The 27,581-nt window shown below is 35.4% G+C and overlaps 1 protein-coding gene across 5 annotated transcripts in view; it reads right to left on the minus strand.

Annotated features, from left to right (window-relative positions):
• Nucleotides 1-1,921: 1,921 nt before the first annotated feature.
• The window catches only part of FAM133A (family with sequence similarity 133 member A), a 46,524-nt gene continuing 20,864 nt past the window's right edge, over nt 1,922-27,581 (minus strand). For all 5 annotated transcript variants that reach the window (XM_089324775.1, XM_089324773.1, XM_051827415.3 and 2 more), the window contains 2 exons: nt 22,953-23,049; nt 1,922-5,091 (listed from right to left, as the gene is read on the minus strand). In XM_089324775.1, the coding sequence (XP_089180901.1) occupies nt 4,239-4,988 (750 nt within the window). In that variant the 5' untranslated portion in view covers nt 4,989-5,091; nt 22,953-23,049 and the 3' untranslated portion in view covers nt 1,922-4,238. The remainder of the gene's footprint in view (nt 5,092-22,952; nt 23,050-27,581) is intronic.

Raw genomic sequence — 27,581 nt, forward strand, 5'->3', positions numbered from 1 at the left:
AAAATAAAGCATATGCAAATATTTGATAATAATGCCACCATTTTAAGAGATATAAGTAGTTATTTTAATGGATAATAGCTTGGCTTCTAATGATATTTCATAGTATGTTTCCGTAGAATGTTTCCAGCTTTTTAGGTTATCTCTCAGATGGTAGACGGACTGATCATTTTGCAGTATAGAAAATAACTATAAACCTGATTTCAGCTCAATTTAGAGGAAACAAAAGATTTACCTTGACCATCTGGACAATAAAATGTTAACAGTAACCAGCAGCAAATTCTAATGACAAACTTATTAATTATGAAAATCATTTGAGTTTCATAAACAGTTCCTGGGAAAAGACCTCAATATACCACATCAAGTTCTTGATTAAACCATTGAGATTATTGGTTTACTGGAGGGAAATTTAGCATATCCACTGCAACCCAGGCATACTGATAGGGGATTTGGGTATCCCAAGTAGTGTCTTAACCACTATGCCAAATACCTGTCCTTATTTGAGCATGAGGAAATTGATTTATTAGGGTCACATAGAGGTGAAAATGTTTTTAGGGTCTAATATCAAGGAATGGCAGAAAATAGATTTCAACTCAGTTTTCAGCTAAGAGCCAGCACTCATAACTGGAGTCGTAGGTATACAAAATTCATAATGTAAGAAAATTTAAGGTAAGGGCCATAAAAGAGTGAAGAAAAAGTGTCAAATCCATGTGATGAAAAAAGTTCTTTTTTTTTGGGGGGGGGGTAGATCAGGAAGGAATAAGAAAAGCAGTTTAGCTGTAAAGTACATAGGTGTTATTTAATGTATGGTTATAATTTTCATGATATAAAGTGGCTACAAAACTACATCTTAGATTAAATACTTACATTTTGTAAAAATAAACACAGCCAGAGAGAAAATGATGACAGGAATGGCACAATGTCAAGTGCACAACTTTCTTTTCAAAATAAATGTGTAATTATCAAGGGAGTTGTCAGAAAATATAAAACCAGAAACCTCAATTTTATTTATTCTCCATATCTACAATCTAAATCTTCACCTTTAGATTGAGATCTTTTAATTTTTTTCTTTCTGTGCTCACAATTAAATTCCCTTTTTGATAAGATGTATTCATTTATTTGAGAGAGAGAGAGAGACAGATCTTCCATCTGCTGGTTCACTCACCAAATGGCTGCAATGGCCAGAGCTGGTATAGGCCAAAACCTGGCGCCTCAAACTTCATTTAGCCTTCCATGTGGGTGTCAGGGGCCCAAGTACTTGGGCCGTCGTTTGTGACTTTCTCAAGCACATTAGCAGGGAACTGGATCAGAACTCCCATATGGGATGCCAGCATTACAGGAAGTGCCTTAACCTGCTGTGCCACAACAATGACCTCACAATTAAATTCTTAATCTAGATTGCATCAATTTTCTCATCCTCATTCTTCATTCTTATTGACTTTCTCACTACTTCCCTTCCCACAGTCAAAGCTATTTGTATATTCTGGCTAAAGCTATTCTTACTAATCACATAAAGCAAATCCTTTAATGCTTTTCACAGGAGAATAAGATTATTTTGCTTTTAATCTGGAAGATACATATTAAATGTTCCCTTAAATTTACATATCTATTGTCCTCTACATACTTCTGTTGCACTTTTCTGTATTGTAAGTTCTATACTTACACCTAAAAAATTGTATTTCTCTTCTTCAAGTCCTCATGAATGCTTTTTAAATTTCCTTTCTAAAGCATTTATTGATACACTGTTTTGGCTATAATCAGAGGAATAATGGAGTAGTTTAATTTCCTAGACAGTCAGCATCACTGATAATCACAAAGTATTATGCTATAGCACCCTCTTCCACGGTCATTATCGAAAACAAATGCAAATAAAATTCACATTTCCTTTTACTAGGCCATAAATTATCACTTCTGGGTTAATGTGATTCTAATACAAGATTAATATCTACTTCTGGGTTAATGTAGCAATTCTGTTACAGGAAGAAGTGGTAGAAGAAAAGTAAACTATTTTATGTAGATAATGAAACAGGCATTCTAGAGTTTTTTGATATTGTTCAGATTAGCTTACATGGTGCTGCTGTAACAAAAAAAGACACCAAATCTCAGTAGCTTAACACATAACGGTTTATTTCTCACTGTACAAAAACGTCCACTGCAAGTTCCATCAAGCTTTTTAGTGTGAGTCTCTTCCAATAGTGACTTAGAGTCACCTTGTATCCATCTTCTAGATATGCCACACAATGCTTTCAGGTGACTGTGGCAGGTAAAGAGAGAATTGGAGGGTCATGCAGGACGCTGTACTGCTCCAGATTGGAAATAATACATCAATTCTGTTTACAATCTCTCTGCTAGAAGTAGTCAAATGGCATTGCCTAACCACAGGGGGTTGGGAAGTGAACAGGAGCACATAGATTAATGATGGACTGTAAATGTCTTTGCCATATTCCATAAATAATATAAGCTTTTAAAAACATTTTAACTAACAATAATTTTGAAAAATTCTATATGGATACAAAATACCCCTAAAACATTGTAGCTTTTATCAACATATACATATAGATATATTTTTAGGAAATAGTTAAAGTTATGAAGCTCCAAGGTGATCCAACATGGTGTTACTGCAATGCTCCAAGAATTTTACTGGGAGATTTGGGTATTTACACTGCAAAAATCTGGGGAGTTATTATGCTATTTATTCACCATGTTTTCTATATTTATAATTTTATGAGTCAAGGGAGTTGAGATGAAATCGGCTAATTAAAAAACAATAGCTATTGAGCCTCTCATCATGACAAAATAGTTCGTACCTATGATATTATAATTAGTACATCCTCTGTAATAGGTGATTTTTGAGAAATAAATTTATAATTTATGTTACTCTGATATATATAAAATGTAAAGTAAAAATAATTTTCTAGCTATTTTAAGATTAGTGTTAAATATGAATCAGTAACAGACACAAGGCACCAAATCTTAGTAAAATATAGACACAGGAAGATTAATGACGTCATTATCATCTATATTTAACCTCTATTTCAATTCAGTATCAATGCTTAAGACAACAAACTTTAACAGCACACTTACTAAGATTTTGGCAGTAGTTTTATGTAACAAGACACAGAGAGTACTAGACAGATGGCACTCAACTTGCTTTCAGTAAACCAGCTTCAATATGAAGGCATTAGAAGGTTTTTGAAAACCTTCTTTTTACATGCTAAATATTTTGTCAAGTGTGCATTAAACAGTAATGAAATTAATACAGCATGATTAAGAAACTACAAACTTGACACTTGTATACTAAGCATAAATTATATTAAAAAGGGATTACTAGTTACAAAGAATATTGCTGGAAAATTAAAACCATATAAAATGTGCAAAAAAATTTCAGAATCTTTATTAATCAAAAAATACCAGGGACTATTTAAAATGATTCCCCTTGAAAATGTTATCAAAGTTAATTCAAATCATGTAATATGCTAATACTAAATATTATTCAGTACTGCACAGAGAACAGTGCTGAAGTGGAGGTAAATTTCAGAAATATGGGGGCTTACTCATGCTTGTAAATTGTTATCTTTGTTGTTCATAAAGCAGCACACAATAACATCCCAGAATTTCATTGAATAAAGAATGGATGGCTGCTGCACTGGCAAAAATAGAATGTGCAAGGATCCAAGGCACACTATTCAGCTAGCCAAAGTAATTAGCAAACACTCCCTACCCCCCAAGCCCTTTCCCCATGTAAACAAAAGTTTTTTTTAAGGAAAAAAGTAAAATAAACTGAACATCTATAACAGTAAGGATTTTGATATATCAATATTAAGTCTTTGCTTCAGAAATGTGAACTACAGTTGTCTGAATATATTTTGAAGATGTCTGCAAAAAAAATTAGATACATTTAACCTTAGAATCAATTTTTTTTGGTCAAAACAATCCATTATCTAAAACATTTTATTTTAATTCCAAACATTTTATCCACTAACATGACAACAGAGTTTTTACCTTCCAGAGGAATTAACCACTGGAAAGAAAGACAAAGAAACAAACAAAATCCTATATTTAAGCTGCAGGCAACAATTATGGCCCTTTCTGGCACAGTGGCTTTTTACTGGCATTTGAGTCCAGGAACAACTCTACTAACACAGGGAAACTCATGCGTGTTGGTAACTATGCCCTAATTTTCACAGTTGAAATTTCCTTTAGACTTTTTTTTAAAGGAAATCTTACTTTTTTTCTTGATGTCATCCTGATTTATGACTTGAACCAGACTTCTTTTTTTTCTTCTTACTGTGTTTCTTGTGCTGTTTCTTCTTCTTTTTCTTTACTTTTTCCATTGCTTTTTCTTGCTCTTCATGTTTTCTCTTCTTTTTTGCTTGCACTTCCTCTTCATAATCTGATTCTGATGAGGCCTCAGATGACAAAGGTTTATCCTCAGGATGAGTCTTCTTTCTTTTTTTGCTGAGGTTTCTAATATACTTTTCTTTCTCTGTTTCATCCTTTGACTTCTTTTTCTTTTTCACAGATTCTTTGCTCTCTGATTCTGATTCACACATAGAGCTTTCTGATGATTTGTATGAACGGCTCTTCTTTTTCTTTCTCTTTTTTCCTTGTTTCTTTTCCTCATCCTCAGATTCTGAACAACTGCTTGAAGAATCAGAGCTTGATGAAGGAGAGGACGAAGATTGACAAGATTTCCTCTTTTTCTTTTTCTTTTTTTCTCTTTTTTTGGATGAGTTCTCATTTCCACTCAACAATTTCTCTCTGCTTTTCTCAAGTTCTTTCTTCCAATTTTCATTCATTTTTTCTTCAAATTCAGCTAATGCCTTGGAACCTTTCTTTTTATTTTCCAATTGTTTCTTTACTTCTTCCCAGGTGGGCCTTGGCCGATTCAAATAATCTTGTATTGTTGGGCCTGCAGATTGAGTTGGGCCTCTCCATCTGGCCATGGCTATAGGATTCATATAGGCCACTCGATTATCTCGCTTCCCCATGATGCCTTATGGTTCCCAGAGTAGCTTATCAGTTGCAAAGCAGAATAAGGATAGACACTCTCCTTATTCTCTTTATCTGCTGGTATACCAAGCAGGCTCCATTCTGTGAAAGAAAGATGGAATGGTTACACAACTACTTTAACATAAGACAAAATAAACACATAAGCTTAATTATCACTGCCTATAATATAGTACAGCAGAGATTTCCAAAATCTTATGCTTTGGGAACAAACATTTAAGATTTATAAACACACATACTTTAAGATTGTTCCATATTATACGTACTGTGGTATGAACATAACACTAACTTAAAATGTCTTATTTACCTCCTGTAGGGCTCTGGCAAGTATGTAATATGTTTAATAAGTATTTATTTTTATATCATATGATATTTACCAATTTTCATTTCATTATTGCCTAATATGATATATCTAAAAAATTATAGAGCTAAAATCTGTACCAGGAGGACATTCTCCAGCTTGGGAAAGTGCAAAACAATCTACTCTACTCCTTTTGGTAGTCAAAATCTTAAAAATATTTTTCCCTTCAACTCTCACATCTAATCCATTACTAATTCTCCTGTTTAAATTTCCACAGTGTGTCTCATGTCCATTCACTTTTCTCCAAATATATTGTCATGTACATAGTCAAGGGTATTATCATCTCTCACTTGAACTATTAATCTCTAATATCTAAAGTGTTTATTATCTGTCAGGAAGCATTCAGTTCTTTGCAATGAATTATTCTTGTTCAATTCCTAGAATAAAACATACAAGGAGTGGCCACTGTTCTGCAAAGGGTAAGCTATTGCTTGGAATGCTGCATTCCCTATCAGATAGCTGGTTCCAGTACAGGCTAGCCTGTTTGTCACTGAGCTTCCTGCTAATGTATACTGGGAGGCAGAAATGGATGACTCAAATAATTGAGTCTATGTTACCCATGTGAAAAATCCAGATGGAATTCCTGGCTTCTGGTATTGGCCTGACCCAGCCTTGTTGCAGGCATTTGGGGAGTGAAACAGCAGATGGAAGGACTCTATCTCTGCCTGTCTGCCTCTCTCTTCCTTTCTCTCACTAGATGAAAATAAATAAACATTTAAAAAAACCTATAACATTGATCTTATTATTATCTCTATTCAAGTGTAACTTGCATAAATTAAAAGGACTAATAAATGGTGGAACCAAGTTTAAACCAAGGCAGCTTGATTCCAAACCCTAAACACATAACACAACATTATTATATCTCTTCATTATATCAACCTCTGAATTGGTAGTCCTATTTCTGCCTGTACTTCCTTCTATTCTAGTCCCACATTACAATCAGAGGATATTAAAACACTCCAGCTGCTTTACATCTTAAGGAACATTAATCAAAACTCCTTTATACATCCCATATTATCTGCTCTGTTTCTCTCTCCTACTTTCATTTATAGTCACTCACCCCTTTTCTCAATTCCATCGCCTTATCTTCTCTTGATTCTTGGAATAAGCTGAATGCCAAGCTTAACCAACATGGTCAATTCAACCTCATTCTTCAGATCTCAGCTTAAATGTCAATTCTTCAGAAGGGCTACTGTTGAGCTATATATAAACTGGTCAATTTTAAAGGAGACAAATAGTTCAAATACCAACAAATTCATACGGCTCAACCTGATACTAAAGTAGGCTGATTTTCTGTCTGCCACTCATCCTGATCTTTCTGTACTCTAGTTCCTCATTTTTTATTCATAGCACTTATTAAATTGGTAATGATTTTATTTGATTATGTGTCTGTGTATATATTTGTGTGTGTATTCACTGGTAAATGTAAGCTCAACGAAGGTAAAAGACCATGTTTGACCCATCTTATTCACCACAGTACATAACACAGCATCTGTCCCATACTGAGCACTCAACAAATGGTTGTTCAATAACAAACAAACACATGAATAGATGGGTAGATGTCTGAGTAACTATGGGAAACAGAAGCATTCAGAGGGAGCCTCTAAGATGTGGTGATGTTTGTGAAGGATTTTGAAGGATGAACAGAAATGCACCTGTAAATGAGAAAATGAAGGACATTCCTGGCATAGGAAATGACATGTGAAAAAAATAGGAATAGGAAACAGCACCAAAATTTATTCAGTGTTGATGGAGGTCAAACAGCTAGATGGTAGGGGAAAGAGGTATGGCTACATAAACAAGAAGAAGCCTTATTATGGATGCACTCCTGGGTCATTTAAAAATCTTAAATTTTGCCCTATTATTGATAGGAGAGACAACAAATTCCCTTAAATATAAGAAAAAGACAGTCAGACATATCACAGATTTTCAGACTGCATCTTCAGTGTGACCCTTTAAGTCAACCTAACATACCTACCCCTCATGAGCTTAATGCAACTGACATTTACGTGCTATAGACATTTCACTGACTCTTGGTGACAGTTTCCTGCATACGATTTGTGTTCTTGATCTTATTCACCTTCCCGCTTAGTTCTGTCCAGCTCTTCTTTAGGTCTTTCTGTCATTTTCATTTTTACTTGTACACTAAAGACCTGTCAAGTATCATCATTTCCCAGACTTGACCTTCAAAAGTCCTTGAGGACTTTAGTTCATATTCAACTTGCTGATTCTTTCTGCTACTTGATACTTGGAATAGCATAATCCATTCTAATTTCAGTTCTTTGAGACTCAATCCTGACATCAGTTAAAAATCCAGGCAAAGGCCAGATCACAAAGGCATTGGATGCTATGGTAAGGAGTGTGAAATTTAGTCTTTGGGACTTGGAGTAAAGCTATGGGGAGATTTAACTTTAAGCAGGAGAGTGACATGGTCATATTTGAGTATTTAAGAGATGATCATTTACAGAGTGAAAGGTGGACTGGAATCAGGTACAACTGAAAGCAATGAAACTACTTACTTAATCATATAGATGAGAGTGAAAGAGTCTGAACTAAAACAGTAACATTGTGAATAAGAGTGGAAAATAAATGAGACATGGTGAGATTTCTACTGAAACTGGTAACCAATTGGACGTGAAGAATGAGAGAGAAACAGGGATCTAGAGCAAGGGTCTGGCTTGAGACACTAGATAAATGGCAACACCAAAGGCTAAGTAATATAGGAAGTGACATGGATTTTGAGAAAACATGCTAGGTTCCATTTTGGACCTGTATAGAGTTTAAAGTGCCTGTGAGACAGCTGAATGAATCTCCATAAATTTATTCAAAATTAGATAAATAATTGTTGGAATTCCAGAAAGTGACCTGACAGAGATATAGGATTGCCAGTCACTGAGTGATGGATGAAATTATGAGAGAAAATTACATTACCCAGCAGGAGGAATTTAAATGAAAAGAGGTTTGACGTTGGATCCAATTAAACACCAACATGCAAGGGGCTGACAGCAAAAGAAAAGCCTACAAAGAACACTAGGAAATCAGCCAAAGCTGCAGGAACTAGACTAGGAGGAGGAAGCAAAAGTGAGAGTCACAGAAACACAGGGCGAATAAAGTTGTAAGTTAATGACAATAATTCTCATGACTCTGTAATGTTTACAGTGTTATTTGAAAAAAAAAACAAGCAGATATTATATTTACCCTTAGAAAATGCAGAAAAAGGAAAGAAATTATGTAAGGGCCCACGCGGTGGCGTCAAGGGTATAGCTGTTGCCTGCAATGCTGGCATCTCCTATGGGCACCAGTTCGTGTCCCAGCTGCTCCACTTCTGATCCAGCTCTCTGCTATTGCCCGGGAAAGCAGTAGAAGATGGCCCAAGTCCTTGGGCCCCTGCACCCATGTGAGAGACCTGGAAGAAGCTCCTGGCTCCTGACTTCGGATTGGCTCAGCTCCAGCTATTGTGGCCAATTGGGGAGTAAAACAGTGGATGGAAGGCCTCTCTTTCTCTCTCTCTGCCTCTCCTTTTCTCTCTGTGTAACTTTCAAATAAATAAATAAATAAATAAATCTTTTTTAAAAAAATTATGTCATAGACAATAGTAATCTTAATGTAACAGATAGGTCAAGTAAAACAAAGATCTGAAAATATCTATTACACTTAGCTGATAACGTTCACTGACAACGTTCACAATTTCAGTAAGTGAAAGCAGAAGCCAGATGACAGTGGCTTAAAGATTTAATGGGAGGTAAAAACCTGGAGGTCTAGAATACACAGAGTCAGTTGACAAAGATGCAGAGTTAAAGAAAATTATTTTTTGTTGTTGTTTGTTTTTAGCATGGCAGAAACTTCAGCATATTCACAGGGCATCTAGAAGTAGAAAATACAAAGAAAAAAAAATTAAAAATGTAGGTAAGAGGGGGAATAACTGATGTGGCAGGAGCACAGACAAGAATTAAAGAAAGAGTATGTTTGTAGTTCTTTTTTTTTTTTTTTTGAGGCTGCTGAGAGAGAGTAAATGTTTCTCATATAATAGCCTTTGTTTTCATTCAATTGTGGGTGCCAAGATCATCTGAAAAGATTAATACAACACAGGAATGTTTTAGATTAATAAATAAAATTAGGAACAACAGCAGAAGGGAATGAAAGAGATTGCTGACACCAGGTAAGTATAGCAATCTGTCAGAACTGAGAATCTATTTGCTCCTTTACTTAAAGATGAAGCTCATTGAGAAAAGAGAAAAAGTAAGAATAACAAAGTATTTCATTTTAAGATTTATTTATTTGAAAGGCAGAATTACTAAGAGGGAGGGAAACACACACACACACACACACACACAGAGATCTTCCATCTATTGGTTCACTTGCTAAATGGCTGCAAGGCTGGGGCTGAGCCAGGCCAAAGTCAGGAGTCAGGAGCTTCATCCAACTCTCCCACATGGATGGCAAGGGACCAAATACTTGGGTCATCTTCTACTGCTTTCCTAGGCACATTAGCAAGAAACTGGATGGGAAGTGGAGCAACCCAGACTCAGAACTGACACCAACATGGGATGCTGGTGTTGCAGGTGGTGGCTTCACCAGTGGCACCACAAGGCTGGCCCCAATGAAGTATTCCTTAAATACTCTTTGGTTTGAAAGTATTATGGCTTGCCTCTCTATTTCGATTATAGAACAAAGAGAAATGTGATTCTCTGTATTTCTATTCATTTGCATGAAATATGCTAATATTCTGCAAGATTAGACATACATTGTGACAGAAATCCTGGTAATCTGAGTGCTATAAGAATATTTGTTGATTCTTAAAAAATCCCCTTTTGATCATCTATTATGTTCTGGACACTATATTATATGACATGGAGATTATGCTTTAGTTATAGCAATAGTCATTACACAAATTCAAATGAATGAGTAGATAATTACAACAGTAATTGGAAAGATGAAGAAAAATTAGAAGATGCTATGAAATATATAATGACAGACCTAATTCAGGAGGGAAGATCAAATCTGTGATACTGATACATAGTCAGAGACCTGATGGATAAGTTATAGTTAGCCAGATGAAGGGGTTAAAAAGAATGAAAATATTAAAATAGTGAGAGCTTATGTAATGTTTCAAGCAGAAGGAATATCAGATTCTAAAGTCTTGAGGTGAAAAGAAAAAGTCAAATCCAATGCAAACTATTCACAATATTGTCTTGTTTTATAATAGTCCTCATCTCAATTTCTCCTTCTCCAAAGAATTTATACATTTGTCAATGAATACTCTTCAAGTAAAAGTCAGTATGAATTTAGGCTTATTCAATGAATCTTTTAATGTTTCTATTGCAAATTCCACCAAAGCTAGTTATTTCAGAGATGTCACCATTTTACAAGTCATTTCATTGAATTTTCAGGGAGATGTGTGATTGTAGACTAACTCTCAAAGACACATGTACTTAAATTGAAAATCTTTTTCAAAAGAATTGGATATTTCTGGTGCCGGCGCTGTGCTGTAGCATGTAGAGCTGCCTCCTGCAGTGCCAGCATCCCATATGGGAGCCAGTTCAAGTCTTGGGTGCTCCACTTCCAATCCAGCTCTCTGCTATGGCCTGGGAAAGCAGTAGAAGATGGCCCAAGTCCTTGGGTTCCTGCGCCCCCGGAGACCTGGAAGGAGCTCCTGGCTCCTGGCTTAGGATCTGCACAGCTCCGGCCATAGCAGCCATTTGGGGAGTGAACAGAAGATCTCTCTCTCTCTCTCTCTCCTCCTCCTCCTCCTCCCCCTCCTCCTCCTCCTCTCTGTAACTCTGCCTTTCAAATAAAGAAATAAATCTTTAAAAAAATTGGCCATTTTCTGAGACTTAATGTGACTCACCAATTCTTCTACAAAGGTCTGGACACTTAGATGAGATCCCTATTTTAAAAAGGAAACTTTAATGTTCTTTGTTCACACAAGTTCATGTAAGTTAAGTGCTATGACACTGAAATAAATTTCTCTCAAGAAGCTGCTTAGAAGATTTAAGAGAGCAATGAGTCCACTGAGTTATAAAATAATAATCTGCACATATGTATTAACAATATATTTAATTACCACACACTACTTTACCATTTCACACAGAACCACCATAGTGCAATCCAATTCACAGCACGGGCCAAATAAAAGATAGAGGGTTTATGGACAAATTTAATGATACTTCACAATTTCCTTTAAGTATTTCGGTCTAGCAAATGTGTGCAATATGACATTCTTTCTGCTAAATAAAATTCAAACATGAACACATCCTATAATAGTTGTTAATATGATTGTTCTGAAGGAAGAATTATTGTTCTTGAGTGAGATAAACATACTAGAAAACTGTGTTGAAACCTCATGTGAATACCTCCCATCATAATTGAGTCTTGGAGTACCCATCATTCTAAGGGAGCGGTATAGAATTGAAAATATCACTTCCTTTTGGTATCCTACAGGATTGTCAAGTAACAAGTAATCACTCTCTAACTCTCTTAAGAATGATACCAGAAAGCTTACAGTAACAACAAAATATTACAGATTCAAGTGATAGACAAGAATGGCTGTGTGAAGGCAGAAGCTCCAAGTATAAATTTTATCCAAGTGTTTGTTTTAAAGAAATGAGTACTTCACCCCTTATTTATTTTAATATAGTAGTACATTTTAGATTTCATAATCAGAAAAATAAATCATGGTGATTGTTTAGATTTTTTGGTAACCTTTTAAAACCAATTTTTAATATATTTTTACACTTGAAAATTGGCAGATTATAGTTACATATTTATGTGTTATAAAGTGATAATGACTTAGGAATACAATGTGGAATAACTAAATGAAGTTGCTTAACACACCCATCACCTCAAATACTAAACCAACTTTTTAAACAGTTTTGAGTTGAATCGGTTCCAGTTACCTAAGTAATGCAGGAATCCATTCTCCTTTTAAGCAATTAGGTTGTACAGACAAGGGACAAGACAAGCCTCATTCAGCTACCGACTACTCCCCCCTCCCGCTCCTCCCCACCCTGTCCCTTCCCTGCTGTTATACTTCATTTAGACTTTGTTTTAACATTCTTACATAGATAAGTTCGTTGGAAATACTGTGTTTAATGCGTATGGCATATTGAATTGTTCTGCAGTTTGCTTGCTTTGCCTAACAATGTGTTTGAGATCTATGCATGTTGCTAAGTGTAGATCATTCCCTTCTCTGTAATTGCTGTATGGATCACCATATCACCCTACTGCATTTTACTATCCATTTCTCTAGGGTGGACATTAAGACTGTTTTTAGTTTTTCCTATTACAAAATAATACACAGGAATATCCATATACCTGTGTGAAAGTGTGTGTGAGTGTGTGTGTGTCTGAGAGAGAGAGAGAGAAGGGGTGAGGGGGATTATTCCTCGTAATGGAATTGTGAAGTCAGGAATGCATATGTTTGTTTTTCAGAGATAACTTCCAAATTGCCCTCCTGTAGTATTTACTCAGTATTTTTTTCTTGAGGTGTTCTGAGGTCTCCCATTGTCATCTACATCCGCTTCACCCTAAGTAGTAATAGCTGTGAAGTCACAGGTTTAATGTGCTATGTATGTATTTTTCTAATACATATTAAAAGGTATAACTATCAAAAAAAAAAAAAGAAAATTTACAATACAGTTAAAGGGATTCCTGTAACCCTTAACTCAGTTGCTCTTATGGTTAATATGTTACATTGATACAGAACATCTGCTAAAACTAATAAGACAATATTAATATATTATTATTAACTGAAGTCCATTCTTTGTCCAAAGTTCTTTAGTTTTTAGCTAAAATTGTCCTTCTTATCTTTTTTTTTTGTCCCAGTAGGCCATCCAGGATTCCACACTACATTTAGTTATCATGTCTCCTACATGTCTGTAGATTATGGCAGTTTCTTATAATTTGATTTTTATGGCCTTGATTGTTTTGAAAAACAATCTTCAGGTATTGATTTTTTTTAATGTTCTTCAATTTGGGTTTGTCTGATTTTTCTTTCACACAGTTAGCTTGTAAGCTCTTGGGAGAAAGAACGCAGAGGTAAAATATTATTCTTATCAAATGATACCAAGAGAACATACCACTAATATGACTTATCACTAATATTATTATCCCTGATCACTTGAATGAAGTAGCACTTGACTGTTTCCTCCCGTGTAATATTACTCTTCCTTGCACACTGTATTCTTTAGAATGAAGTCACTATGGACAGCCTACACATAATGAATGAGGAGCTATGTTCTACCTCATTGATGGAGGAGTACCTACACAAATTATTTGTAATTCATCTATACAAGAGATGAGTCTATTTATTTGCATTAATATATTCAATAATTACCTGTAAAAATTCATTAATGATATTGATTTATATTTTGGGTAATATTCTAAGACTACTTTACTTTTCCGCTCAAATGTTCTAGCTCTGGCCATTGGTAGTTCTTTTAGTTAATTTTCATGACCCACTGATATATCCCATCATTTCATTACTTTTGCACTTTCTTATTTTCTAGCTCTTGAAAAATATTCTGGGATCACTTTGTATATAACCTAAATTAGCCTGACAATCAGCCATTTCTATAAGACACCCTAGTTCCTTTTATAGAATAAAGAAACCAAGATCCGGATGCTAGATATGCTCCATGTTTTGGGGTATTATTGTTTCTAGAATTAAAGAAGTACATGAAATGCTTTAAATCAATCACGTATAAAGTTTTAACTAAGTACCCAACACCAGGCCTATAGAGATGTATTATATAGAGAAGGTATATAGAACACTGTGTTGACTAGAACGTGACATCAACAAAGTCCATGTTATGGTTATGTCTCAGGCATTATGAATGGTCCACTCTTGCATATATTTCTGTAATTGTTTGAAAAAGCAATCAGTATTGTCTAAAGAAAAGATCAAATGTTCTTATAAGAAATAAAATTCACGAATTTTGTTTTGTCCCTTTAGCACTTTATCCTAACTGAGAAATAACAATAGTGTAGATAGTGTCAGTGTTAATGTTTTAGTAGATCTTCTGTAGAAAACCAATGTATACATAAGTACCAAATTCAACTAGGCATTTGCCAAGAAGGTACTAATATTGTTAACATATGTGATATATTACAGATACACATTAGTAACTTCATTTTTCTGACAATAGATTCTTTCCTGGAACACTGTGTCAATAAAGACAAGAAACAGCAAAGGCTAATTGCCAGTTTGACTGACTTATATTGTGCATATGTGTTGAAATGTTGCACTATATGTGATAAAAATGTATAGGTATTATATTTTAATCAAAAGTTTAAAAGTAAAGTAATTTAAGAACAGAATATTGTGTTTTGATATTGTGTGGCTATAAATGAGGTAACTGATATATCCTAGAGCCCTGAAAATCGCAGCTTCTCATTTGAAGGGGTTCTTTTACATGAATTAAAGCTAAATGACTATTTTTTCCATCTGTGTGACATGACAACTGCTGTAAAAATATACCTCAAAAAATAAGATTTGCCCCCTATATTCTGCCCACTGTTCAGATTCCATTTAACAAATGTTTTATAATGAAAATTTTGTGGAAATCCTTGACAAGATCCCTCACATCATAAAGCCTATTAAATCTATGTTCAGCACTAAACAACTAAACCCAATTTCATTCACATTTCACCAGTACACAAATGTAATATTATTTCAAACTTTCAAAGTGAGATAAAACTCACCTTCCCTTTATTGCTTAAAAATTTACCCACTTTTAATGTTAAACTCAAGTGATATGTTTTATAGTAGAAGATCATGATATGCTTCTCCAGGCAATGTACTGTACATCTAAAGTGATTTGTAATCAGAAGTCTGTCAATTATTCCCTAGGATCCAGTTGTACCAAGATATACTTGTCAACTTTTCTAACAACTTCTAAAAGATAAGGCCCTAAGCTTATATCAAGAGCACTCCTTACTATTTCCCCAGATGACACAGTTCAAAATCCATCTATTTATAATGTCTGGTGTAAACACTTGCTTGGTTTTACATGTATCGGTGCCTCAGTTACTACTTTCTGCAACATGCCGCCCCCACATGAATTTTTGGGATATTTCTCAAAGTTGAGAACAGATCATTTGACATGTGTGTAAGAACATACTGACTGTGAAATAGCTAATAGCACCACTGTTATTTATTGAAACTAGGTACACTTAGAGGAGTCACATACCATCTCACACTATAAATGACTACATATTTACATTTCCCTAAAATTCAAAGGCCAGAGCTTTATAGATTTATTTGTTACAGTAATTACAGATGGCTAATTACAGATTTGTTACAGTAATTACAGTTTCTATAATTTGGAGCAAGTAGGAAGTATTAAGAAGCATCACAAATTGTACAATTTTATAAAAACATTATTTTTATTACACTGAAATCAAAAGGGACTGCATTTTCATAACTTACGTTATTTGGAAAAAATGTGTGTAGATAACCCTTAGTACTCATTCTCACTTGGAGATAACACAGTTCCCAATTCCAGAAACGGCACTAAGGAAGAGTTGATTGGATGAAGGGAGATAAAGCAACTCAGGAAATACACTAGACTATATTAACTTCACCGATGGAGCAAATCATCATTAGAGTTCATTATTATTGGACTTGAGGTCCTAGCTTCCATATTTACTTGCTGTGTACTCTTAGACAAATCATAAGATCTGTCTCTGTGTCTCAGGTCTCATATCAAAATGGGGTTGATACATAATCACTCTCTTTTATAATCTCATCCTATCTCCAGGTTCAAATGAAATATTCTTTCAGCATTATTTAAGAACTATAAAAGTCTACATAAATGTGAAGAGTTGATACTCCTTTGGTTATTATCACTAATAATATAACAATGATGATAGCTATTTATATGAACAGATACTTTTCAAGTGGTGTGCAAGGATTATCTCATTTAATTCTCAACAACTCTGTGAAGTATGTACTCTTGTGCTCCCTATTTGAAAGAAAAGGAAATTCAGTATCAGAAAGGTTGAGTACAGTAATTTTTTCAAGATCTCATAGCTAGGAGGCAATAAAGCCAAGATCAGATCCCAAGCAGATTGGTATGCTATTAAAGAATAGTAATCACACTGTACTGTTAAATAATGGTAAAAGTGAATGTAAATTTTTGCTGAGGACTATAGTGAAAATGCAATGCTTATTTTTAGCTATATATCTACACCTCATATTCAAAAGATCTCAGGCCAAATTATCCCCTGCAAGTGCAGAAGACAGGATAATGTTAGTAAATTTAAATTGGTTGATAAGATCAGTTTCTATAATTTGGAGCAATCTAAGCATATTCCACTATTTTTTGAATCAATCCATTATATGAAGCATAAATCCCTGTTGTAGGGTTGACATGCAGATGAGAGTCCAGCCCAGTCAAGGTATTCTGTATTGCCATGTTGATGGATATAGCTCTGACAACGATGAGGATAATTTGGGAAATGGAAATGTACATAAAACTCAGTAACAGCAATTAAGTAATTTTAAATTTATTTTCTTACTTAACCTGATTTTCAGAGCCATTAAAATGAACTGATTCAAGGTTTCCCTTCTCGCTTCACACCTACAGGTATGGGGATGCTTAAGGAACAGTGACATCTGTAATCAGCAAAAAGGAGATGGAAACAACAAAAATGAACCTGGATATTCTATAAACTTTACTAAGTTTCTTACTCTTATATTCCAGATTACTTACTATTTATTCGTGTTCCTTTGCATGGTGGTATATGTTTTTGCCATTTATATTCCTATATTATCATTTGTCATTTCCTTTTATTACTGCATTGCAAATCCCTAAAGATCTAAAGGATAAAGGCCTTGGCACTGTCCAGACTACCATGCTGTACACATGTCTTTAAAAATATTTTGAGTCACAGAGTTAGCTAACTTGATAATACCACATCATCCAAACCTAGCTTGGCAGATATTTTTGCCTATTTACAATATCATTGCAAGCAGCTGTTGTATGTAGTATTCAGTAATATAGAATAAGGCCACACTGGGAAGTCAGCTGTTTTTACCTAGACTATTCATAATTGTTTTCACATATTGACACAGAATTAATCAGCCCATATAATTCCTTAAATGAAGAATCTGAAGACCCTTGTGCATTTCCTTGATTACCCCAAATGCATATAACTCATTTTCATCTCTGGATAAAGTCAATTCTAACCTAAGACTCCTCAACAGTCCTGAGTATGAGCATACAGATTACTTATGAAATACAGATATGACTTGATCGGCCCTTGCCCTGAATGTTGATGAACAACTTAATATGTTATCCCTCTTAGTATTTTTTTGTTTGTTCTACTTAATACTTTTGGTTGAATACTGTAATCAATACACAATTATTCTTATGTGCTAAAACTTAACTGAAAAGTGATCGCTGTTAAATATAAGAGTGGGAATAAGAGAGGGAAGAGAGGTGCAATTCGGGACATGCTCAAGCTGACTTATCTCAAACGGTAGAGTTAGAAACATACCAGGGGATTCCAATTCAATCCCATCAAGGTGGCATGTACCAATGCCATCTCACTAGACCCAATGATCAATTTCTGTTCACAATTGATCCTAATGATAGGACTAAGAACCAAAGGGATCACATAAACAAGAATAGTGTCTGCAAATACTAGCTGATAGAATCAAAAAGGGAGAGAATGATCCAACATGGGAAGTGAGATACACAGTAGACCCATAGAATGGCAGATGTCCTAAACAGCACTCTGGCCTCAGAATCAGCCCTTAAGGCATTCAGATCCGGCTGAAAAGCCCATGAGAGTATTTCAGGCATGCAAAGCCACGACACTCTGGAGAAAAAAAAAAAAAAAAACACCTAAATGAAAGATCTCCGCGAGTGAGATCCCAGTGAGATCCCAGTGGAAAGAACAGGTCATCAAAGAAGGAGGTACCTTTCTCTGAAGGGAGGAGAGAACTTCCACTTTGACCATGGCCTTGTCTAAATATGATCAGAGTCGGTGAACTCAGGGGGCTTCCATAGCCTTGGCAGCTCATGACAAGAGCCTAGGGTGATTACTGATGCCATAAACAAGAGTGTCAATTTGTTAAGTCAACAACAGGAGTCACTGTGCACTTACTCCTCATGTATCTCTGTCCTTAGTGTGCTGTACATTGTGATTTAATGCTATAACTAGTACTCAAACAGTATTTTTCACTTTATGTTTCTGTGTGGGAGCAAACTGTTGAAATCTTTACTTAATGTATGCTAAACTGATCTTCTGTATATAAAGAGAATCGAAAATGAATCTTGATGTGAATGGAAGGGGAGAGGGAGTGGGAAAGGGGAGGGTTGGGGGTGGGAGGGACGTTATGGGGGGGAAGCCATTGTAATACATAAGCTGTACTTTAGAAATTTATATTCATTAAATAAAAGTTAAAAATAAAAAAAAAAGAAATGAAAAAAAAAAGAAATTTCTTTAGTGTTCTGATAAGGAATGCAATCAAAATCTTGTAAGCTATTTGACACAACTAGTTCCAAAATGTCTCATCCTGAAATTCTCATCATGTAAATAAATTTGATATCTAAAAATTTAGAAAGACACTCACAATGTTTATGACACACAGATAAAATACAAATCGCTTTTCACCAATTTGAATGACTGGATTAGAAAACAAATCACGGCCTTAAAACTTTGACAATAATACAATTTAAAATTGAAAAAAATCAGGGCCAACACTGTGGCATAGCAGATAAAGCCACTGCCTGCATATAGGCGCTGCTTCGAGTCCCGGCTGCTCCATTTCCAATCCAGCTCTCTGCTATGGCGTTGGAAAGCAGTAGAAGATGTCCCAAGCTCTTGGGCCCTGCACCATGTGGGAGACCCAGAAGAAGCTCCTGGCTCCTGGCTTCGGATCGGTGCAGCTCCGGCCATTGCGGCCCTCTGGGGAGTGAACCAGCAGATGGAAGACCTCTCTCTCTCTCTGCCTCTCCTTCTCTGTCTGTGTAACTCTGACTTTCAAAATAATGAAATCTTTATAATTTTTTAAATAAAATTGAAAAATAATCTTAAATTTAAGTTGAATCTAGTAGCTGGTGTTGTGGCACAGCAGGTTAAGCTGAAGCCTGTGATACTGACATCCCATATCAGATTATGGGTTCCAGTCCCAGCTGCTCCAATTCTGATTCAGCTCACTGCTAATGCTCCTGGGAAAGCAATAGAAGATGGCCTGAGTGCATTGGCCCCTGTCACCCATGTGGGATACCTGATGGAGTTCCTGGCTCCTGGGTTCTCTTGGCCCAATTCTGGCCATTGTGGCCATTTGTGGAGTGAGCAAAGGGATGGAAGATGGCTCTCTATCTCTTCCTCAACAAAGTTTATTTTTTTCCAAGATTTACTCATTTGTGAGTTAATCTATTTGAAAGGTAGAGTTGCCACTGTGCCACGACAATGGGTCTGCAACAAAGGTTTTTGAGATCTTACTGTGAGCCAGACACTGATGCTAAACAAGATAGACAAAAATCCATGGTTTTATGACATTTACATTTTAGAGAAGGGTGAAAATTAACAAATTTGGTATTTATTCCAAATATGTCAGATGAGTCTATCTAGGATTTTAATGGAAAAAAACTGAGAGTTCCTTATATATTCTGGATATTAATCCTTTATCAGATGTATAATTTGCAAATATGTTCTCACATTATGTTAGTTGCCTCTTTACTTTGTTGAGTGTTTCCTTTGATGTGGGAAAGCTTCTTAGGATGATATAATCCCATTTGTCTACTTCTGCCTTTACTGCCTGTGCTTCTGGGATCTTATGCAAGAAGTCTTTGCCTAAATCAATGTCTTGCAGTGTTTCCCCTAGGTTTTCCTTTAGTAATTCGATGGTTTCACGTCTAAGATTTAGATTCCTGATACATTGTGAGTTCATTTTTGTATAGTGTGTAAGTTAGGGGTCTTTATTTAGTGGAGAATTAAGTTTGTGATTATAAATTGAAAGCATGTTATTTTAAAAATTTAAAGAAAAATAATAAAAGAAGGAGGAGGGGGATAAAAGGAGGGAGGGTGGGAGGATAAAGTAGGATGTATCATGATGCTCTTAAAACTATGTATAAAATAAATAAAATTTGTTTTCCTCATATAAATAAAAAGGAAAAGAAAAAATTTCAAATTAACTCAATTTAAAAATAGGCAAAGAATTTCAAAAGATATTTCCACAAATGTCCAATAAAGAAATGAAAGGAGGGAAAAAAAGAAAATATTGTGAGTGAGGGGTGGAGGTTCAATAAAGAAACAACTTAAATGACAATGAGGAAACAAACAGAAAATCTAGATGGTAGCAGATTCTATAAAACAAACAGTAAGTGTCTCCTAAAAAGCAATTTTATGTGGGAAAATGTAGATTGTTTTAGGAAAAAAGAGATTAAGAGGAATAATTAAATGTCATATATAAATCTTAATTCTATCCTCATTCAATATAAAACATGTATGTGTGGAGCGATGAAATATTCTAAATTTGTATCATTATGGCTGTACAATTTTTATAAACATGTGGTAAATCATTGAATTTTACACTAAAAAGGAATGATTTTCATGTGAACATTATCCTCAATAAAGCTGATTAAAAAATTGGGGGGGATAACTAAGTTATCTACAATTCATTGGATATTATATGGTATCAGGGAATTATTTTTAAGTAGTTTAAATATGATAGTATTGAGATTATGGAGGAAACCCTTATTTTAGGAGATGAATACTGAAATATGTGCATGGAAAACATCATGAAGTCTCTGACTTTTAACTTGCACAGAAAAACTGAGGAAGGAAATACTATGGGCATACAAATATTTACTGTAATAGCCTTTTAGGTTTTCTAGGTGTTTCAACACTTTGTAATAAAAAATTTGAAAATATATGCACTTTAAAGAATAAAAAGGGTAATTTGAGGAGATTAAGATATTAAATAGGGAATGACATAATCTGTTGTTCTTGGCCATCTTTGCAAATTGGACCTTCTTACTGTATGATGTAATCAGTTAGAAATCTCTCAGTTGCTAAATCCTCAGGAAACAGTATATTGGGAAGTAATTTATTATGAAGCTACATATAGATTTGGCCTAAAGTCATGCCTGCAGAATAGATATTTTCTACACAATTACTATCCCAATTTTACTTTCCATCTTTTACTTTCAGTTTTGGCTGGTTCACTTTTGTTGTGACCAACCCATGAAATCAAGGATCCCCAATGTTCTTGGCATAAAATCCAAAGACCTTGGGGCTGGTGCTGGGCATAGTGTGTTACGTCCACTATGTGGCTGCTCCACTTCCAATCCTGTTAATGTGCCTAGGAAAGCAGTGGCAGATGGCCCCAGTGCTTGGGCCCCTGCACTCACAGTGGGAGACCTGGTAGAAGCTTCTGGCTCCTAGCTTCAGCATGGCCCAGCCCTGGCCATTGCAGCCATCTGGGAAATGAGCCAGCAGATGAAAGATCTGTCCATCTCTCTCTCTCTAACTCTGCCTTTCAAATAAAATACATATTTTTTAAAAAAATCCAAAGAACTTAACTGAGTCTATGGGCTGCAACATAAATAATCTGGTCACTACTTACCTCTCTCGCTTTAACTTCTGCTACACTCATCCTTCCCCTTCCCTGCACATCAATTACAATGGCCTTCTATCTTTACATATTTCTAATATTCCATATTCCCTCCACCCATGGTCTTTGCACATACTGTTCCTTCCCTAAGTACAACTTCAATTTATTTAGTGAAGACCTTTTTAATGTCCTTGAAATTGTTAGGACTGATCTTTAAGCTTTGGTAGAACCTAATGTTTTTCAAAATTATAGCTAGTTATGTGTGTAATCACTTAATGCCATTTTCCTTCACATGGAAAGGATCCATATCTATTGTGCTTCCTACCAAAGTACTCAAACCAAAAAAACCCAACAGTTATATACACAAACATTATTATTTCTCTCACTTAAAAACCAAGAGAAATCACCTCTCTTAACTCCATTTCCTGTATCATATGTTGCTCCACATCTCTCCTTTCTTTTTAAGCAAAACTCCAGGAAAGAATTATTTGTACAGTTCTCAGCTCTTTCCTCCCACTTTTAAAAAGATTTATTTATTTCTTTGAAAGGCAGAGTTACAAAGAGGCAGAGGCAGAGAGAGAGAGAGAGAGAGAAGTCTTCCACCACTGGTTCACCCCCCAAATGGCAGCCAACAACCAGAGCTGGGCTGTTCCGAAGCCAGGAGCCAGGAGTTTCCATGCTGTTGCAGGGGCCCACAGACATGGGCCATCTTCACTGCTTTCTCAGGCCATAGCAGACAGCTTGATCAGAAGTGGAGCAGCTGGGACTCAAACCAGAACATATATGGGATGCCGGCACTGCAGGCAGTAGCTTTACCTGCTTCGCCACACCGCTGGCTCGTTCAGTGTCCCTTGAATCCATACCAATGGGGACTTTCATCACAACGACTCTATTGGAACTTTTCTTTTTCAGATCAATAATGACTTTTATGCCACTAAATCTAATGACAAAATTATAATTCTTCACCTTAACCTCATCAATCTGCATATTTTACAGAGTTGATGGCTCTCTTACCTGAAACACATCCCTCAGTTGATTTCCAGGATTACACACACTTCTTGGTTTTCCTTTCACCTTTCCAGCTGTTTTCCAGTTCTCTTTTCAGGATCTTCTGATTGAACCAAAGAGAAATGAGAAATGGTATAGTGTTTATTACAATTTTTGCACTAACTTGGCAGTAAGTTTTATGTTACAGAAGTAAAACTTAAAGTAATAAATAATGTGAGCAGATTTGAACAATTATGCTGACAGGAACAAAAGGCTATTTTATTCAGGCTAACTAAGTCACTTGATTCAAAAGTTGTGATGGACACTTTCTCACCATTAGTTACTTATTCAATTGTAAATAACTACAGGTCTCATATATTTTCTACCTCTAATTGGACATCTAATGTATTTATTTTTAATTACCTAATGAAATTCCTCTCCCCTCAGTCGAATCAGTGTTCCAAACCCCAATTTCTTTCAACAAAATTCTGCCCCAACATTTCTAGTTTGTTTCCATAGTTCCTTAAAATTAATGAAGTAAATTCACATAAGGGTGATTTAGGGTAATTTTTGCAAAAATAATTTTCTCCACATTAAACAATCTAAGGATGAAAAGGACTGTTCAACAGAATTTCTGATAGCAGTAACAGAATAAGACAGTACTTCAGAGTTAGGTATCAGGACCCAATGAGAGCCTTTAAGATACTTTCAGGGGTCTGCAAAGTTCTACTTTTACTAATTACATTACTTGTGTGATTCTTGATTTTCTTCATATAATCATATTTCAACCAAAACATCATTATCATAACACATTGAATATAGAAGCAGATATATGGAAATAATTTTCAGGCAATAAAGAGATGTGAAAATATAATATAATACTACTTACTAAATAGTTTTACTTTTGAAAATAATGTTATTTTTAATGTTATCTAGTTAACATGTCATGATTTTTTCTTGGTGTTTTCAAGAGAGTGAATAAAAATTTGAAATATTTCTTGGTTTTAGTTTTCAATACCATTAATATCAATAGCTCCAGCGTCTTCAGGTATCATTTACCATATCAGGTACTCTTCTGGTTCCTCAGTAATTTATTTATTTTGTTTTATTTACATGAAAGGCTCAGAGAGAGAGAGAGAGAGATCACCCATCCCCTAGCTCACTCCCCAAATGTTCACAATAGGCATGACTTAGCCAGGCCAAAGCTAGGAACTCACAAATAAATCTGAATCTCCCACATGTATAGCAGGTAGTAAATTACTTGAGCCATCACTGACTGCCTCCCAGGGAGCACATCAGCAGGTAGTTGGAATGAAGAGTGGAGCTTGAATTCAAACCCCCATCCCCCACTTTCAGTCCCATATGGGATTCAGTCACCCCAAAAAATGTCTTAACCACTGCATCAAAGGCCAACTCTCTCAGTAATTTGAAATAATTAAGGGAATCCTGAGATCAAAAACCTTGAGGACCGCTGATCTGAAAAAAATGTTTTTCAAATGATGACTAACTATTCTCTAACTGAGATACTCATTAAAATATAGGCTTTGGAAGACTTATAATAAGGAGACTGCTCATGAATTTACATTTTTAACATGGTCCCTAGGTGAATATTATGCACACTAAGGATGGAAAAACCAAATGAAGATGTATAAACCTTGGAATCTGAAAACATTCCTCACCCTGCACTTACTTCCTGATCCCGGTTTCACTCTCCACCTCCCCACTGTAGTCTGGCCCCACCACTGCTTCCTGCCTCCTCTCTATACTTCCTGCTCTACCTCCCACCTCCCCAACATTATCCCTCCCACAGCCCTCTTCACTCCTCCGTCTTCACTCCTCTGTCTTCCTCACTTTCTCTCTCACTCCCACAATCCCCCCCACACACACCTTCATCACCCTACTGCCCTATCTCCTAAACTCTTCTCCAACTGCACATCCTCAATTAAATAGTTGGTTATTTCTTGAGGAAGCTGGACAATTCTTAGCAGAAGAGTTTAAGGGCAGCAATCAGTCTTGGAGAGAGGGCACAAAGTTGTACTTCCAGCACTTACACAAGAAGAACATCACTTACACTTAGTTTGTTTTATTTGAGGTGGTGATGGGGAGATGCTGCTGGGAAATCATGTCTCCCAATCTATTCCTTGTCATTCCTGGCCACTTACCTGTTTCTTTCTGCTACTGGACAAGGGCAGCCTCTTTAGAGGATATTATTTTCTATCCTTTACATTGGGACACACAGTGGGGTGAAGCTGGCAGCCACTTTATCTCTCCTAGCCTTGCCCCCAATCAGTTATTTTTAACAAGCTGCTTTCTACTTCTTCCATCATCTTCGTAAAATGAATACACAGTTCTGATCAGTCAGAGACCTGGAACTGGTTACAATGTTAAACATTTTGCCAGTTAACAGAATCCTAGCATGAATCCTGAAAATTTTGCCAAGCAGTGAATGAAACTTTTAGAGTTACAGAACTATGAAAGATATCAAAGTTGTCCTATACTGACCAGTGTTATTCAAGTTTTAGTTCACTCTCAGGATCAGAACCACACAGGGTGGCTTTTATAGATTCCCGTGCTCCATCCTGAGCCAATTGTATCAGAATCTCTGGCAGTCAACTCTAGGAATTTATAATTTTGAAATTTCCTCAAGTGACTATATAAACTGTAATCAGAAAACTATTGTCATAAGGAACATTTTTTTTTTTACCAAGAAACAAGAGAATAGGAAAACATGCATATTTTCTATCATCATCTAGTTCTTTTATTGGTTGCAAAAGGATGGACAATGCTCTTTTATACAATATATGCTTCCTTTCATGTAAAAACTATCTACCATTGTGTCAGTGTGCAGTAGTATCAGGATTAGTGAAGCTAATTCACAGTAACTAAAATCACAAGATATCTTAGTATAAATCAGAATGTTCATCTATTATGGGAAATACTGTAAATAGGAATGTTCAGTTTGATAAACAGCATATTCTGTCTCTATTAGAGAATGCACACACAAAACAAATTATCATCAGAGATCCTTAGTGAGCCTAGAATTATTTAAAAAGAGAGATAGTAGATATTCTGAATGATTGTTGCCTCAATGTTTAATTTGATCTATTTACAGATCTCCACCATTGGTATGGGAACTGGAGTATTTCAGTTTGCTAATCAGGGCAAACTTTTTCCTAGTCAGTGCTGGAAATCCACAACTAGCTCTCTAATTTTCCCTAATGTAGAGATTCTTTCTGATAATTCAGTTTCCTGATTAGATTTTGCCGTTTCAATTTATAATCATTGTCTATTCATACCTCCATGAAACTCAACTGAAACTCTGGGTGTTTCCAAATCAAATTAGCTATTCACAAGCAGTCTTTTGTGTTAATTTTACTGGCAGTTTATTTCACTGGGGATTTCAATTTCTCCTAATTTCACCTTGAGTTTCAGACCTCTTTGTTTTGATTTTATAAGGCACTAAGAACTTTTAAAATACAAGAAACTTTTAAAGAGTTCTTCAGAAAGTTCAATGTAATACCTACACCGTAAAAATATTATGGATGACATTTTGCATTGTAAGGGTTATAGTAATCAAAGAATATTGAGAATATTCTCAAGATGTTTCACTGTGTTAAGAGACATCCCAAATAAGATCATTAGAAATAACAAATGTGCAATATCACCTTTCATGAAAGATGGTCATATTGCAATTTTCATCTTTTTTTCTTCCCCAATTTCTTTTTATCATTGTTTTACCTTCAAAATACAGTAAAATGATCCCTGTTCTACCTACCCAATGTTATTCATCTCTATAGTCACATATTTTTCCATTTCTGAAAATAATCCCTAGGATTTTAAAAGAGTCTAAAATACAGGTGGTCTTATTGTACTGGAAAACAATCAACATTTTAATGAAGATTATACTTATAATATATTTATTTAGTTAATTCGTGTCCAGTCTTCATTCAGGCCTTTTAGTTAATGTAAATACTTCCCAAAAGCAACTAGAATGAAGCAAATACTAACAGTTATTTCAAGTTTATAAAAGTTTGTTAAAAGATTGTTATTTAAAACATTAATTTTTTATAATTAGGGATTGTCATTTGGCCTAACTCTTAAAATACCCGCATCCTATATGGGAGTGCCTGAGTTCAATTCTTTGCCCTAGGCATACCTTAGGAGACAGCAGGTGATAGCTCAAGAGGTTGAGTTCCTATCATCCATGTGGAAGACCTGGATTGAGTTCCAGTTTCCCAGCTTAAGCCTGGCCCCTGTCCTGACTATTGTGGGCATTTGGGGAGTGAACCAGTGGATGGGAGATTCTTATATGTCAAATTAAAAAAATAAACAACAATAAAATTAGTACTAAAAACATAGATACGTGCTTCCTTGAGAAAAGCTTTGTGTTCTGACGCTGCAACTCATATGCTGGTTATGTAACCAAAGAAATTAGTCTTCAAAATGGTAAAATGAGGAAAGTTGATCTGTTTATGGATTTTGTGAGAATCAAAAGTGATATTATATAGGAACACATCACAAAAAGATAAATTGTCACACTGATATAATTTCAGATTGTTAAAATTGCCAATATAAGAATTATTATGATGTCATGCGGGCATGAGGGGGAGCCATGTAACTTAAGAAAAATTCAAAAGTAAATTTTGAAATTAAGGA

This window comes from Oryctolagus cuniculus, chromosome X (genome assembly GCF_051225735.1).
Source record: "Oryctolagus cuniculus isolate XC-2025 breed Fujian yellow rabbit chromosome X, ASM5122573v1, whole genome shotgun sequence".
Taxonomy (NCBI): Eukaryota; Metazoa; Chordata; class Mammalia; order Lagomorpha; family Leporidae; genus Oryctolagus; species Oryctolagus cuniculus.